The sequence below is a fragment of the Balearica regulorum genome, chromosome 15 (genome assembly GCF_011004875.1).
Source record: "Balearica regulorum gibbericeps isolate bBalReg1 chromosome 15, bBalReg1.pri, whole genome shotgun sequence".
Lineage (NCBI taxonomy): Eukaryota > Metazoa > Chordata > Aves > Gruiformes > Gruidae > Balearica > Balearica regulorum.
Genome location: NC_046198.1, coordinates 1,781,440 through 1,798,256, shown reverse-complemented (window position 1 = coordinate 1,798,256; position 16,817 = coordinate 1,781,440). Strand labels below are relative to the sequence as shown.

General features: G+C 65.1%; 1 protein-coding gene across 1 annotated transcript; it reads right to left on the bottom strand.

Annotated features, from left to right (window-relative positions):
• Positions 1–716: 716 nt before the first annotated feature.
• FBXL16 (F-box and leucine rich repeat protein 16) lies at positions 717–15,039 on the bottom strand. The gene is made up of 6 exons (XM_075768131.1): positions 14,539–15,039; positions 5,052–5,762; positions 3,719–4,227; positions 3,212–3,296; positions 2,701–2,764; positions 717–2,202 (listed from the first exon to the last, which is right to left on the bottom strand). Exons 2-6 carry the CDS (start codon positions 5,745–5,747, stop codon positions 2,054–2,056), a joined length of 1,503 nt encoding a protein of 500 aa, XP_075624246.1. The 5' UTR covers positions 5,748–5,762; positions 14,539–15,039; the 3' UTR covers positions 717–2,053.
• Positions 15,040–16,817: the final 1,778 nt, after the last annotated feature.

Below are 16,817 nucleotides of genomic sequence, written 5' to 3'. Positions count from 1 at the left end.
GGGGTGAATTGGGGTGGGGGTGCCAGGGGGACATGGGGTGCAGCAGGGGAGTTGTGATAGGGAAAATGGGGGTGTCGGGGAGATATGGGCTACATTGAGGGTGAGGGTGCAGGGAGGGAAATGGGGTTGTTGGGGGGATATGGGGGTGCATTGGGGGTGTAGGGATGCACTGGGGGATACGGGGGTGCACTGAGGTGTGGGGCTGATTGGGGGGTTTGGAGGTGCTCTGGGGTGTGGGGCCACACTGGGGTTTAGGGGTACCTGGGGGGCGGCTATACGGAGAGATACAGGGCGACACCGGGGGAGGGGTGTGCAGGGGGTGGGGGTGCACGGGGAAGTGGGGGTGCACTGTCGTGGGGGGGTGCAGAGGGAGCTGGGGCTGTGCTGGGACTGCCCGCGTGACGTGGGACCGTGGGGGTGCACGGGGCTGGTGGTACCCCCCAACTGCTGCTGTCACCTGCCGGGATGGGGAGACCCTCGTGTGCCATTGTCCCGCCCCTGGCCCCTGCGTCCTGGCACCCCGTCCCACGGACACCGGTGGCTTTGGGGGTACGGGCAGCCCCCCACCCTGGCTGCCACCGTACCGGGGTGCTCCGTGTCCCGGCAGTGCCACCCTGGCTCCCGGCGTACCCCAAACCCCCTTCCAGGGCCACAAGGGTCCTCGTGCCATTTTGGGACCAGAAAGGGGCGTTTTGGACAAAGGAGGGCGCGGAGGAGGCGGGTGGTGCAGCAGTTCCTTCCCGGCCGGTACAAAGGCAAAACAAACCGAAAGCGTGTCCGTGTCCGTGTCCGTGTCCGTGTCCGTGTCCGTGCCCGTGCCCGTGCCCACGCTCATCCCAGGCCTGTGTGGGCAGCCGGTGTGGCGGTGGGCGATGCCCCGGGGACGGCCACCGAGCCCATCCCGCGCCGGGTCCCCGCGGGCACCCCAGCCCCGTACCCGGCTCGGTTCGGCCCAGGGGTCCCCCCGGCCCCCCGGTTGCCACTGGTGTCGGGGCGATGGCTTTCCAGCTGGAAGAGCGGTGGCCGCGGCAGCATGTCCCAGGTGCCACCTCCTGCCTTCGCTCCGTGTCCCCCCCCCCCCCGGTGTCCCCACGGCGGCTCAGACCCGGTGCCCCGGCACGTCCCATCCCAGCCGGACGGGTCGCTCCTTGGCGTCGGCATCCCACGGGGAGCAGCATCGCCCCACCGACCCCACATAAACCGGGGTGCAGCGGGGTTCCCCAGGGCGAGGGGGGATGCCAGCCGGGAGACCCCGACTCCTGGGGCAAGATCCAGCTGGGGCGAGGCCATACGGAGGGGCCAAGTGGGGGCTGTCACTTGTCACCGTCCCCCCCCAGGTACCCCGGAGCCTGCCGTACCACGAGACTGAAGCAAGCGAGCATGCAGGGGTGGTGGGCGGGCAGGCGGAGAAAAACATCCTATGCACCAGGAGAAAGCGCTGAGCACCCCAAGGGCAGGGCCAGGGGCTGGGGGGGGGGGCACACAGCATGGGGGGGTGGCTCAGTGACCCGCTCCGGGGGTGCGAGGGGACCCATCCAGCCTCCGCCGCCACCGACAGGTGCCAAAAAGAAACATCCTCCTCTCGCCCATCCCGGGAGCATCCTTCGGTCCCCAGGAGCACCCTTGGTGGCGGGGCTGCGTGCCCCCTCGGCACTGGGAGAGGGAAGCAGGATGCGGCCGGGGGTGGGGGGGGGTCACGCTGCCATCGCCTCCCCACTTTGGGCTTCCGTCATGTCCATTCGTCCGTCCAGAAGGGATTGGCAGGACCCCGGGAGGAGGACGGGCAACGGCGACAGCGTGGGGGGAATTTACAGGGTACCCGAGGAGGCTCCAGCGAGGGGCGACGCCGTCCCCCATCTCCCCCCGGAGCCCCGCGTCCTTCGGGGCTGTCGATGCGGGGGGGGCGGAGGGGGGTACGTGTGTGTGTTGTCCGGGGTCAGCTGTAATCGACGGCATCTTTCACATCCCCCGGCAGACGGAAAGAAATGGGGTGGGCGATGTCAGACGGGGCGGCGGCGGGGTGGGCGCGGGAGCGGGGTGGCCGGATCCGGCGTTACTCGATCACCATGCAGCACGGGAGGTGCTGGGAGAAGTACTTGAAGAGCTCCGGGGTGGCCCCGGGGCAGTTGGTGAGCTCCAGCTCCTCCAGCTCCTGCAGCTGCACCAGCCCCGACAGCCCCGTGGTGGTCAGCAAGGGGCAGCCTGCAAGCAGGCAGGATGCACCGTCACCCCAAAACACCAGCATCCCGAAACCCAGCACCTCCGAAAACACCAGCACCCCCAAAACACCAACAGCATTAAAAAAAAAAAAAAAAAGCAGCCCAAAACGTCAGCACCCTAAACACACCGCCACCCCAAAAGCCAGCACACCAAAACAACAGCATCCCCAAACTCAGCACCCCAAAAACCAGCACCCAAAAAATCCAGAACCCCCTAAAACAGCTCTCCAAAGTACCAACAGCCCAAAACCAGCACCCAAAACACCAGCACCCCAAAAGCCCTGCCGTGGACCCATCCCCAGGGAGCTGGGCTGGGTGCTGGTACCCTGGAGGCTCGGGGGGATGCGGGAGCTGCGCCATGCTGGTTTGGGGGGGCGTGCTGGCTGTCCCCCGGGCTGTCCCTGTCCCCATGCCCGGTGTCTCCCCAGCCCTGTGGGGACCCGGCCACCCCGGTCCCGGGGGAGCGAGGGGGGGGTCTCACCGGCCAGCGAGAGGAGGCGCAGGCTGCCCATGCTCAGGAGATGCTTCAGGCCAAAATCCTGCACCTGGAAAAGAAAATGGAATGGGAGCGAGGTGGGGACAAGGGGAGGCTCCACAGAGGATGGCCACCACCACGGCGCTGGGGGCTCAGCACAGCTGGGGCAGGGTGCCAGGGCAGGGAGCAGCGGCAGGGTGCGGGGACGGGGTGCAGGATGCTGGGGTAGGGTCTGGGGCGCCGGGTCAGGGTGCAGGGACAGGGTGTGGGGACAGGCTGCCTGGGCAGGGTGCAGGATGCTGGGGCCAGGTGCTGGGTGCAGGGGCAGGGGGCTGGGGCCGAATCCTGCTGAGCTGACAGGAGCACCCCATCCCTTCCCCCCTTCCCAGCACCAAGTCGCGGGGGCTCCCGCCGGCCCAGGGTGCCCCCCCTGAGCTCGTGGCCCATCCCCAGGGAGGTGCCAGCCGCTCTGCCCCCCCCTGCGCCGTGCCGGGCCCGGCTGTGTTCCCCCACCTACCTGGCAGCACCAGCGCAGGTAGAGGCTCCGCAGGGACGACATGGTGGACAGGTAGCTGAGGCCGGTGTCGGTGATCCGCACACACCTGCCAGGGACACGGGGTGTCAGGGCCGGCTGGGACCAGGGCACCCATGGGTGTCCCCAGACCACGGCCCCCATGCTGCACCCACTGCCTCCAGCACGGCTCAGCATGGCTCGGCATGGTGTGGCTCAGCATGGCATGACATGACATGGTTCAACATGGCTCGGCATGGCTCGGCATGGATCGGCATGGCTCCACATGGCTCAGCATGGCATGACATGACATGGTTCAGCATGGCTCAGCATGGCTCGGCATGGCTCGGCATGGCTCCACATGGCTCAGCATGGCATGACATGACATGGTTCAACATGGCTCGGCATGGCTCGGCATGGTGCAGCATGGCATGGCATGGCATGGCTCGGCATGGCCCAGCATGGCTTGGCATGGCACTGCATGGCTCACCACGGCTCGGCACGGCCCCATACCTGTCGAGCACCAGCTCCTCCAGCTTGTGCAGGTCGCAGGCGATGTACTCCAGGGCCATGTCGGTGATGCGAGGGCACCAGGAGAGGTCGAGGCTGCGCAGCTTCCGCAGGTTCTCGGCCACCAGCTCCACGCCGTCATCCGTCACCTTGGAGCAGCCCGAGAGGCTGAGGACGCTCAGGTTGGGCAGGCTGTGGACCATGTTGACCACGCCATGGTTGGTGATCTCCCAGCAGGAGTTGAGGCGGAGGGTGTGGGTGGTGTAGCCTTGCTTGGCCGTGAAGTAGGCGAGCGCCGTGTCCGTCACGTGGTAGGCTTGCAGGTTGAGCTCGGTGAGGTTGGGCAGGAGCTGCGAGATGGCGGCGATGGCGTCGTCGGCCACGTTGATGCAGTCGCTGACGCTCAGCGCCGTGATGCGGGCGTTGAGGCTGGACCACAGCCCGGCCTCTGTGAAGTCGTTGCAGCCCGACAGCTCCAGCCGCACCACGCCCTGCATCTGCTCCAGCATCACCTACCGAGGGGCAGGGGGTCAGGGCACGGTGGGCACCGCTGCCCGCCTCGCGCAGCCTCGCGCCCCCCGCCCAGCTCCCTCTGAGCCCCCTGGGGCTCTTCCCGCTGCCCCCAGCCCTGTGTGGGTCCAGTCTTCTCCGTGGGACTCCCCCGGTGTCGGAGCAGCGCCCTGCTGTAGGACATGCCAGGACTGGTGGGGAATGGGAGGGGACAGGCAGGGACCCCCAGCCACAGCCCCTGCTCTGTAGCCGGTGATGTTGGCGGGGGCAGGATTAACGCCCGCTCCCAGCCTGGATGTGGCCACGGAGCAGCTGGTGCTGTGTTCGGCCATGGCATGGGGCAAGGGACCTCGGTGAGGACCTTGCCTGGCCCCGTGCGGGACCATGAGTTGCCCCATCTCCATCTGACCTGCAGCCCCCTGCCCAGGAGACCTCCCTTGCCGGGGAGCAGCCAGCCAAGCGGGGATGTCCTCGTCCCCTGGGCCCCGCTCACCATCCACCGCTGCATCCACCACCCAGCGGCAGGGCCACCTCGGCTGGCTTTGCCTTCCCAGCGGCATCTGCAGGCAGCAGGGATGACCCCCCCATCAGCAGCGTCCTCCCCCCCTGCCTGGGGGAGCGGCGCAGGCTGCAGTCCATCCCGCTGCCCGGACCGCAGGCAGGGGCTGCCGACGCTGCCCGCACCCGTGGGATGTCCACGCTGCCTGCCTGCTCCTTGCCTGTGGCCAGCGAAAGCTCTGCCTGCACGTGCGTCCCCAGGGTCACCGGGAAGGACCCGTCATTGCCACATCTCCTCCACCCCGGTCACATCGCCTGAGTCACCTACCTCCAACCCCGCATCCGTGATGGTTGACCTCTTAAGGCTCATGGACTTGACCCCCTTCTTGGAGAGGGGGTAGTTGTCAATGAACTCACAAATGTCCAGATCGGAGACGCCCACGAGGCAGAAGCCGTCGAAGCCGCGGACGGCGAAGCCCTGCAGACTGACAAACTCCTTCTCGCCACCGGGCAGGATGTTGTAGAGCTCTTTGGTGTGCAGGACGGGTGTCAAGCCCACCCAGAACTTGGGTTGGTAGAGCACCCGCCGCCACGCCTTGCACACCTGCGCCAGCACGCACTTCTCGCACGCCGAAAAGTACCAGAACAAGCGGTTGAGAATCTTCTCGTCCACTGCCAGCTGCCTTTCTGAGGGTGAGCTGGGCAGCCGCTCCGGTGAGGGCTGCTCCGAGCCTTCGCTCGTGTTCAGTCCCACCAAGGAAGCGCCGGGAGGGGAGGAGACGCCGGCCAGAGTGGCCAAGGAGAGTGGGGAGGCCAGGCTGGGGATGGGCAGGTCGCTGCGGTGGGCTAAGGCCGGGCTGAGGATGGCAGGCACAGACGAAGGCTGGCACAGGCGGTTTTTCACGGCCGGGGTGCCTTTGGTGATGCTGGCGGAGCCGAGGCCGTTGGGTTGCGTGGGGATCTTCACCAGTCCATTGCGGGGCAAACATGGGGGCTTGGTGTCGCCGTTTCTCGGGTTCGACATCTTCCACTGCTCTCTCTGCAACACAGGGATGCGAACTGAGGGGCTGCCGGCCTGCACCATGACCCCCGGCAGGGAGAGCGGGCAGGGAGGGTGGGCAGGGAGGGTGGCAGGGCTGGGGGGGGTCATGGCACCGGCAGAGAGGGAGACCCTGGGGGTCCTGGGTGGCCTGTGCAGGCAACGGGGCAGTGCAGGGCTGCTGGGCACAGCTCCAGAGGGGACATGCCTGCGGCACAGAGCGGGGTCCTCTGAGGGGCTGCGTGGCCCTGGTGTCCCCTGTCATGGGGGACGGATGGGGATTTGTCACCAGACGTTCACATCCTTCTCTGGGTCCGGGATCCAGCCGCCGATGGGAGCAGGGGCAGGATCACAGAATCCCAGACTGGTTTGGGGTGGAAGGGACCTTCACAGCTCATCTAGTCCAACCCCCTGCAGTGAGCAGGCACATCTTCAACTACATCAGGCTGCTCAGAGCCCCGTCCAACCTGACCTTGAGTGTCTCCAGGGATGGGGCATCCACCACCTCTGGGCAACCTGTGCCAGTGCTTCACCACCCTCATTGTAAAAAAAAAAAAAAAATATGTCTGAATCTCCTCTCTTTTAGTTTAAAACCATTACTGCTCATCCTATCACTACGGGCCCTACTGAAAAGTTAGTCCCCATCTTTCTTACAAGCCCCCTTTAAGTATTGAAAGACCGCAATAAGGTCTTCTCTCCTCTGGGCTGAACAACTCCAACCGTCAGCCTTTCCCCGCAGGAGAGGTCTTCCACCCTCTGATCATTTCTGCGGAGGACAGAGGAGGCGGTGGTGGTGGAGCAGAGCTGCCCGTGCTCGCTGTGCCAGCCAGGCGCTCGGCGGTGAGCCCATGCCGGCCAGGAGCCTCACCGAGCCTTGAGGGAGCCGGGCAGCACCCCAGCAAACCCGGCCAATAAATATTTCAGTGGCAGCGAGGCTGGCTTTCCAACGGCCCCACCGCACCCCGCCATCCATTATTCAACACATTTCCCTCTATAAATATGGAGGTGAATAACTGATAGGGGCTTGGCCCCCCCCTCCCCTGCCCCAGCCCCTGCCTGGTGTGGGGCCCTGCCGGTGCGCTGCCCTGTTTGCCAGGGCTGTGCCAAATCCTGATGGGTCTGAGGCTGGAGGGCGCTGGGCTCCTGGCAGCCCCTGGGAAAATAGCGAGGAGCTGGAACCTGGGGAAGCGACTTGCAGCCTGGAGGAGAGGGACATGGTCCCCAGCCCCCAAGGGATGGCTGGCACATCCTCTGGTGGTGGCTGAGGGGACCTGAGGACCCTCTCCTTTTCCAGCACCTGCTCCCCCTGGACCCGAGATAAAAGCGAGGGAATTATTTCAGCCGCTCAGTTTGGGAGGGAGATGGCCCTGATGGAGGGGCACCAAGGGAGGAGCATCCCGGCCAGCAATGCTCATGGCCCAGCTCCATGGGCTCTGAGGATGCTCCTGGGACGATGGCAGGCAAGCGGGGTGCAGCCCAGATCCCCAGTGCCCCCAGCCCATCGCTTGCACCCTCACAGCATGTCCGGGCCTCGTGCTGCCCTCCTGGAGCAACTGGGGAGGGGAGCAGCCACCCGAAAGGTGCTGTGGAAGAGCCCAGGAGCGCAGGCAGCTGCCAGCGGCACAGTCGGCAAGCCCCACGGGACACACGGTGTGCGGTGTTTCCCAGGGCCGCCCTCCCCAGCACAGCAGAGCCACGGGACGGGGCTGGCGGGAGCTGCTGAAGCCTCTCCCACGGTGCGAGCGGCGGCAGCGCGGAGGTGCCTGCACATGGTCCAGCCCGGTGGTAGCGGCACCCTGAGAGCCCGGCCTCCGGGGATGAGCCCAGCCCCGTGCAGACAGTCTGGCGCCGCTCCCTGCTCAGATGCAGCCTCTGCTGCCTCCACTTACGCTGCCCGACAGAGGAGCTGGGCCTTTGATGCTTGGGCTCGTGTTAAATTCGTTTGAAAGCATGAGAAGAGGAGGGGAAAGAAGGAAGAAACTTAAAACCAGTGGCTCGGCGCTTGGCAGCAATTAGGGAAGCAAACAGAACATGCACCAGGGTGTCTAACACAGCCATAGAGCACAAATCCAAACAGATAATTGCCAGGCGGCACGGAAAGGCTGTCGCTCTGGCGCAAAGCCCACAGCCAGAGCTGTTCGGCACGCTGGCTGCCCCTGGGGAGAGGGCAGGTGGTGGCAGAGGGGCAGCTCGGGGCCTCGGGAGCCCAAGGGGACACTCAAGGGACGAGACAGATGCTGACAAGTCGCCGGACTGAAATGCAGCCAGCGGGAGGTGTTGGCAACCGTTACAACCAGCTCAGACCTCGGCTGGTCCCCGAGGGTGAGCTCAGGGGGGGCTGAGTGGATTCAGCAGCTTTCCCAGTCCTGCCTCGGAGAGCTGAGCCAGGTCCCCCCTGCCCCGGGCACGGAGGCTGCCTGTCTGGCTGACAGAAATCCCGAACCATGACTGAGTTGGGAAGTCACTTCAAATAGAAAGACGGCCGGAGATTCAGGCCTTCTGGGTACAGACGGGCTCCAGGCAGGGAGGCTGGGCAGGCAGGCTGGCTGTACATGGCTGCATCTCTCCAGGGAAATGGGCAGGCAAGGATTTGGGGGTTCCTACCCCCCCAAAAGGAGCAGGACTGTGCCTGAGGGGGGATCCCAGCCTGGAGAGGGTGGGCAGGGGGCACAGACTGGGGAGGGGAGTGGGTCCGATAACCACTGTCTCCTCTGTCTCTAGCACTGTGGGGCAGCACTGGGATGTGCCCCTCCACTGCTGCAGGAAAGCCCCTGGCTGCAGCCAAGCACCGCCTCCGGGTTCCTGCACCCTGGAGCTGAGGCCACATTGTGCCAATGTGCAAAGTGCAAGTACCGCATCCCACGGAGATCGGAGCTGCTGTGTGCTGGGAGACCCAGCGCACACCCTGCCCTGCCCCAGGCCATCCCTCCGATCCACCGAGACAGCAGAGGGACAGGGAGGTGCAAAGGTGTCTGCCTTGAAGGCGTCTGTACAGAGCCCCTCTGATGTTCCAGCAGCTCCACGAGCACCTCCATATGCTTTTTGGTCAGGAGAACAGAGATCTGGCCTTTCCTCCTCTTCCTGTTATCTCACATTGCATGACTGGGCCAACCATGAGGCCACCAGCACTTGGTACGACCATCCTTACTCTGGGTTCCCACAGGAAGGGCCCAGCATCACAACCCCCTGTAGCAACCGCCCTCTGCTCTCACAGGCCACACCTCACAGAGGAAGCGTCTGCCAGCAGCGGAGTGCCAGCTCCCAATCGACAGTGGGAGGAAACCTGACAAAAGCAAAGGACAAAGTCTTTTAGTCTCCCGAATTCACTCCAGGGTGCACATTTCACAGGAAACGTCATTGCCAGAGAAGTCACTCCATTCATGAGGGTTTTGTCATCCACAATGAGTGATGATGCAGTGGTGGGGGGTGGATTTGACGCAGGAAGAGAGAAGAAAGAAGGGGGTCTAAAAGCCTGTCACTACAAACATTACACAGATTATGAAGATGCTGGGAAGAATAGGACGAAAGCTGCCAGGAAAACAGAGCTTGTCCAAGCCGTCGGTGAGTTTACCATCTCCATGTGGTAGTGAAGAGGGCTGAGGGCCTCAAGAGATGGGCAGGATGACCAGTCACCCTGTTAGTGCCACCCCTGCGTGGGTGTTCCCTGGGAGACCCCAGGCCGCGGCAGATGAGACGTGCTGGATCAGACTGTCGTCCCACTGCGGCCGGGCACAAGGGCGAGCGCTGGGTCAGCCGGGCTCGGAGGCCACTGCGATCCCGGGCTGGCCAGGCCTGGGAGCCACCGGGGCCCCGGCCCTGCTCGCTGGGCACGTCCGGTCAGCACCGCGGACAGCGGCCCCGGTTCAGCACCGCGGACAGCGGCCCGGCCCGGTTCAGCACCGCGGACAGCGGCCCCGGTTCAGCACCGCGGACAGCGCCCCGGCCCGGTTCAGCACCGCGGACAGCGGCCCCGGTTCAGCACCGCGGACAGCGCCCCGGCCTCCTCGGGGCCGCAGCACCCGGGAAGGGCACCCCGCAAACGTGGCCCTGGGGGACCCCCCCCCCGCCTCATCGGCCCCCTGCCAGGATCCGCTATTGCCCCGCCAGGTCCCTGTGAGACCCTGCAGTGCCCCCCTCCCGCCCCGCCAGCCGCCTGTGAAGCCCTGTTATTGCCCTGCCAGAATCCAAGGCTGCCGCAAAATTATTTCTGTAGAGCCACCGCTTCAGTGACAGAGCTGCTCGGCAGCAAGCAGCCATCACTCATGGCTTCCTGCACACACACACACACACAGAGACACAGACACGTATATATGCACACCCAGACACACATGGCCAAACAGGCAACCACCCCCTCAGAGCCCCAGGAGCTGGTGGATGCACCTTACATGAGCCTTAGCATTCAGCTGCACGTATACACGCACCCATACACACACAAACAGAGATAAGCGCATGCACGCACACACACACACACAGAGGGTTGCATCAGCTGAATTCATTAGCCCATCTATTTTTACTAATGCAGCAAATCAAGTTGCTCTACAGGCAGAGAAAACACACCCGAGACATAGCGCTGTGGCAGAGCACCCAGCCAAGGCTTTTGTCCAGCACCCCTGAGGGTAACGGCTCCCCAGGACTCCCTCCGCTCTACGTGACATCCCCAACCAGCAGCAATGCTGCGCAGGTTCTTGCTTTGCGGGGGCTAAACCTCCCGACCAAAGCACATGGTAGTCATAAAGACATCCCACCGTACAAATCCCCTTCCCCGGCAGCGCTCAGCCGTGTGCAAGCTGCCTCCTGCTCAGGCCAGACCACTGCCCATGCTGTGAGCAGAGGGACGTACAACCCCTGGCCTCCAAGGCCAGGTCCCCTCGGAGGGCTTGGATCACCCCAGCAATGCAGAGGAGTTGGAGAATGCCCCCGAGGAGCTGCCGACTCCCCCAGAGATGGAGGGGCAGCGAGTGTGTTTGGGTAAAAGCTGCCTGTACATGTGCGTGTGTATGTGTGTGTGCGCATCGATCAGCGCTCCCGGGCTCAGCACTCACACAAGTCAGCTGGGAGAGAGGCTGAGAGAACAGCTCCAAACTCAGTGCTACATATTCACCTGCTGCACAAGACAGGAATTGGTGGTGGGGAAGGGCCTCACCACTCTGCCTGGCCCCGGAGACCTGCCATTTGTGTGATGGGAGCTGGGAAACTCCTTCCTGAGATTACCCTGAGAGCTCCTTGGGAGATCGGAGGGCTGAGAGCAGCTCTCCTGCTCTCTTGTTGGCTCCCAAGGACGCCAAAGAGCTCGTTCCACCTTGCAGCGGACAAAGAGGCTCAGGAGGGGCTGGGAAAACAACTGGTTTGAGAACCATTCCTGCCAGCTGCCACTCAGCGCTGGGCTGGGTGGTGAATCCGTCTCTGGGTCTCAGGGAGCTCATGGCTGGGCAGCGGAGCCATCGCAGTAGGGACACCCCAACACCATTCTCCCCCAGGTCCCACAGCCTTTCTGAACAGCAAGAGCTGGGGCTGGACTATGTGGGGCCATCCCCATGCCCAGGGAGCCAGGGAAATGCTGGCTGCGGTGCCAAAGCCAAGCTCTGCTCAGGTCCCCACCACTTTCTGCTTAGCTGAGAGAACAGCTCACGTCCAGGGCACCGGAAGACACAGCTCCTGTCCCCTCCCCAGCATGGGGGACCTGTAGGGAGAAGGTAGACCTCCAGCCCCCCAGGCCCGGCCAAGCAAAACTTCCTCGCAACAGGCAGCAAGGTCTCCTCTGTGAGACCCAGATCTCCCAAAGACATCAAGGCCTGACCTCCCTCCCTGTCCCAGGCAGCCCCATGTCCTCTCGGGGGGAACCTCCCCCACAAGATGAGCACGGGATGCACAGACCAGGGCAGAGCCGGACCTCAACATGCTGCCCTGGGCCCCTCTCCTCCAGCCTCCTCTGGAGGTACCAGCCCTCACTGCCACGGGAGGATGCTCATGCTCCCCGCCAGCTGAGGTGAAGGGAAGAGGGAGCAGGTCCTCTTCTGCCAGCTCCTGCCCAGCCTGGTCTCCTGCTGCAAGCCCAGCCAGAGCACGCCCAACCAATGGCACCCAGCACGTTATAGCCCTTCTTTTTTGCCCCTCTTGGGCCCAGGAAGGGGTGAACAAAAATGTAAGATCCTGCGAGGAGAGAGGAGCCAGGGGACCATGGCCCACGGCTGCCCACAAGCCCCTTGCCCACTGATGTGCTCCCTGGGTACCGCTGGGAATTGAGCTGCTTCTTCAAACCCCTTCATCCCTCCAGATGTGACAACGGCCACGCAAGCAGCGATGCCCCTTTGCCCCCAGGCTCAGGGGTCCGGCTGGGAGCCAGGGTCAGGTGAGGTGGGCGAACACCTGCCCAGCACGGGGGCCATAGGCACCAGGTTCATGGGATGCCGGTGCGGGCAGGCGGCCTTCAGCCATGGGACTCCCTGCTGCAGGGGCTAAATGCCGATATAGGCTCCAAAAAGGCATTCGAAGGACTCCTGGAAGCAAAGGCACTGGCCTCATCCCTCTGGCCACCTGCCTCCCCCGGCCAGGAGCTGGGCACGGGTCACACGTCCAGCAGGGAGAGACCCTGGAGAAATGGCTTCTGCCTGCCCCATCCCCAGATGCTCTCTCCTTCAGCCCCAGCCCCCTCTGCTGCACCACTGGCCCTGGAGCACCCGGTGAACACGGCCGGTCCCCGTGGCTGGTGGGCAGAGGTTTGGTGGGGGTGGCATGCTGCCGAAGGAGCCCCGCTCGCCCGTGCACGCTGTCCCGCTCCCTCCTACACCATCGGCACCTACTTGCCTCTAAAATCCCTTTTCCCTTCTCTGGACGCTGCTCATCCACACAGGAACTGGTGGGAAGCAATGGGCCACGGCTTGGAGATGGGGAAACTGAGGCACGGGCAGGGCGACATGGCTTTGCCACAGGGCTGCCAGAGCCTGAGTCAGGCAGAGCTTAAACCCGCAGAGCATGAAGGTAGAATCCAGCTCCTAAACCCAAAGCGCCCCTCGCTCCGGCCTCCCTTCTCCCGGCTGGAGCGTGGCCGTGTCTTCATGGGATGGTCAACATGGAGGTGACCCTTTCCTCCCTCCCACCTTCCCACATGTGATGCTCCAGCTCGAGCAATGGTCCCTCAGTCCCTAGGAGCAGGATTTGGGGAGGCGGGAGGTTCCCAGCACCGGTCACGCTCGTCCCGACGCTCCCCACCACCGTAGAGCTGCTGGCACGGGCAGGAGAGCAGGCCCGTTGGATGGCAAAGGGATCGATGTGGGGGAAGCCAGCTCGGGGAAAAATAGATATCTAGCTCATTAAAAATGGATGCTCGAGCGAGTCCTCCCCACTCCAAAGCCACCTCCCTCCCTCTTCCTGGTAGCCGGAGTGAAATCAGCACCCAGCTTTCAGAGGAGGGGAGATGCCAGCATGGCACGGCACTCGCTCTGTGTCCGTTGCTCCCACCCCGCTGCGTGCCGAGACCCCCTGGGTGCTACAAATAGGGCCCGAGACCCCCTGCACCCCCGGCAGAAGGTGGCCGTGGAGCAGGACCTCCGGCAGGCGCATCCCTGCCGCAGGGACTGCCACGCTCCGGCCTCTGCCGCCCAGGCACCACCATCCCGCCAGTGCTGGTGGACGCCCGAGAGCCAGAGCCACCCCGGCACCTCGGCCCGGTGCCCCACGGCACCCCCAGACCCCCACCTGGGTGAGGTCGTGGGGCTCTGTGCCTGGCTGCTGCCACAACCCCATGCCTCAGTTTCCCCCGTGCCCCAGCCCAGCCAGCCCCAGCCCTGCCGTGGGGCTCAGCCTGCCCGGCCAGCCCCTAACCCCAGCTGGCCTCGCACATGGACCCCTCCGCCTGTCCCCATCCCCTGCCGAAACAACCTGTCCCCGGCCCCTCGCCCCTCTCCCAGGCTGCTGGGGGGGGGGGTTCCTGGCCTCACGCTGCTCTCTGTGGGACCCCACTGTGGGGCTCAGCCCCCTCGGCCCCATCCCAGCGGGGACCTTCCCCTTCCTCCATCCCCCGGGCCCTGGGATGGGGGATGGCTGCCCCTGGCTGCCCCCCAGCCTGTGTCACTCCGTAGTGGAGGAAAGCCCCACCAAGGTCTTGGGGTGCAGAGGTCTTGGGGTGCAAACTTGAGGGTGCCAACGGTCCCGTGGTGCCGCCAGGGAGGTCAAGGGACAGTTTGGGGGCTGGCAGCAGAGGGGAGGGGCAGTCAGCAGCCCCACACCCGGGTGACCCTGTCCCCACGGTGACGTCCCCCCTAAACTCCCATCCCAAAACATCTCCGCATCCCCTGGTACCCACCCGACATCCCCCCCACCTCCTTCCTGCCGTCACCCACCCGGTGATGCCCGGCCATGCTGGGGGGGGGGGGGGGGGGGGGGGTTGGTTCTCCACGTACTCTCCCCCTCACCCCCCCCCCCCCCCAGCATCCCCCCAATTTGGGGAGGGGGCAGCATCACCGGGTCGGGGGTATCACCGACCACCATCCTCGGTTGAGCTACCGGGAGAGGGGAAGGGAAACGGGGGGGGGGGGGGAGGGAGGGAGGGAGAAGGGGGGGGGGGGGGGGGCGCCACCGGACCGGGAGCCCCGGGGCCGGGTCGGCTCCGCCGCCGTTATATAACGCGGCTCCATGATGCGGGATGCGGCGGGGGGATGATTGCAGCGCCGGTGCCGGTGCCGGTTCCGGTGCCGGTGCCGGTGAAACCGGCACCGGCACCGGAACCGTCACCGGCACCGGCTTTGTGTTTTAAAGGGTTTTCCCGAGCGGTTCTTACCTCCAGCACCGTCTCCCGAAGCTCATGCCATGCCTTGTGCCCGTCCTCTCTTGGTTGCAGGGAAAAAAAAAAAAAAACAAACCCCACCACCACCGGGAAGAAAACCCAGGAACAACCCCCCCCCCACTCCTCCTCCTCCTCCAAAAAAGAATAAAATAAAAAAAAAAAAATATTCCCGTTGGAAAAGGGGCCGGATCCTGCCCGGCCCCCGCCCCAACCCCGCGAAACAACAGGAAAAATAAGCGGGGAGTTGGGGGGGGGGGGTGGGAAATGGGGCCGGATCCGGATCCGGGGAGGGGGGGATGGAGAAGGGGGGTCCCTCCTGCCAGCCAGCCCGGAGAGCTGCTCGCTGCTCGCACACGCACACGCGCGTTTGCACACACGCACACGCGTGTCAGCGGTGGAGGCTGTTAAAGAGACACGGTCGTCGGTAGCGATAATGGATCGTGGCGGGATGGCATCGCCACCGGTACCGTTCCCGGTACCGGGAGGGAGCGGCGAGGTGAGGGTGCGGGACACGGAGAGATGCGGGGGTGGGGGTGGGGGGGGGTGCGGGCAGGGCTGGGCTGGCAGCTGGGTGTGCAGGCAGGGGGAGAGAGGGGTGGGTGGGTGGGGGAATGCAGGGGTGGAAGGATGGGGGGATGGAGGGAGGGAGGCAGGGATGGGTGAGGGAGAGACGGAGGGATGGAGGGAGGGATGGCGGAGGGGGGAAGGAGGGATGGAGGGATGGAGGGAGGGATGGTGGGGTGGATGGAGGGATGGATGGATGGACAGACGGATGCTTGCTCTGGCTCTCTCCCCACCAGGGTGCTGGCAGGCCGGAGATCCCGGTGCAGACCCCTCTCGCCCCAGTAGCCGACCCAGGCCCTGCTCACAGCCCCCAGGGTGCAGCGGGGACGGTCGCTCCAGCTCCAGCACCCCGGGGTGCCGTGGGGACCCAGGGAAGGGTGCTGCGCCCAGGTGCTGGGGGGGTTCACCTGCCCAGGCCACGGCCGGTGGTGGGACCTGCAGCAGGGGGATGCCCCATCGCTGCCCCCCCATCTCCTATCTCCTCCAGCTCAGCACCCGCCCAGCACCCCCAGTCTGGGGCCCAGCTTCACCACTGCTCCCCAAACCGGAGGGAACCGATCAGGTGCCGTGTTTAACCCCGTCCTCTGGGCCTTCCCCCTCGCACAGCCCCATGCGAGCGGCGGGACCGGCTCGGCCGGCTGCCCCTGGCAGGGCCCTGGGGAGGCTGATGGAGCTGCCTGGACCCGGCAGCCTGGCTCCTGCCTCCATTATTTATAAGGCAGGTCAGGTTTCGCACGGGCAGCCGGGAGGGGGTTTGGGGGAGGAGACTGTGCACACACACATACACACTCACACTCACACTCACACCCCTCATCCCACCCTGCCCAGCGGGTCACAACCGCAGGAAAAGGGCTGGAGGGGCCGGTGACCACGGGGACGTGCGGGTCAGTGGCCTCATCCAGGCGACACATCTTTTCCCCATCGCCTGAGGAACTGGGGGTCCTTCTGCCTGTGATCCCTTGTCCCCCCAGCAATGCCCTGTCCCCCCAGCAATGTCCTGTCCCCCCAGCAACGCCCTGTCCCCTGGGGGTGTCCTGGGTGAATTGCCACCCAGCAGCAGCCCGGAAGCAGCAGATGCTGGTCCAGCCTCAGGGGACGTGCACCGCCTGCCATCATTGCGCCCCCGGACACCCCCCGGGGTGGCGACAGCAGCGAGCGTGGTCCCAGCGGGATGGATGGAGCGGGGCCCTGAACGGTCCCTGTTGTCCCCTTGGTCCTGGCAAGGCCCCATTGACGCCGACCCCTGCCGGCTCCGGGGCCCCGAGGGGACGTGCTGGGGTGTCCTGGGGACACTTTCATGCCAAGAAGGGTCACAACTGCTGGAGGAGTACCTGTGTGGGGAGAGTCTCTGTGCGCATGTCCCCAGTGGAGGGGACACAGCCGGGGCAGAGCCCCCCGTGCCGCTGGCCCGGGGGGGTACCCACACCCTGGGGTGCCCAGTGTGGGGTGCCTGGCCACCCCGGCTCACTCCGCAGCCATGGGCAACCTGGGCTCATCCAGGCCTCCTGAGCCTCCCCGGAGCATGGGGACCGTCGCTCCTGGGTGCCAGGAGGGTGGCGGCCAGCGTCCCCACGCTCGGTCCAGGGCAGCGGCCGAGAGCCGAGCAACACCGCTGCTCCGCAACTCATCTTTATGCAAACTGTCAGCGCGCCATTGGCTGCCGCTGCCCTCCCATCCCCGCCGCCATGGGGACGCTGAAGGGTCTCACC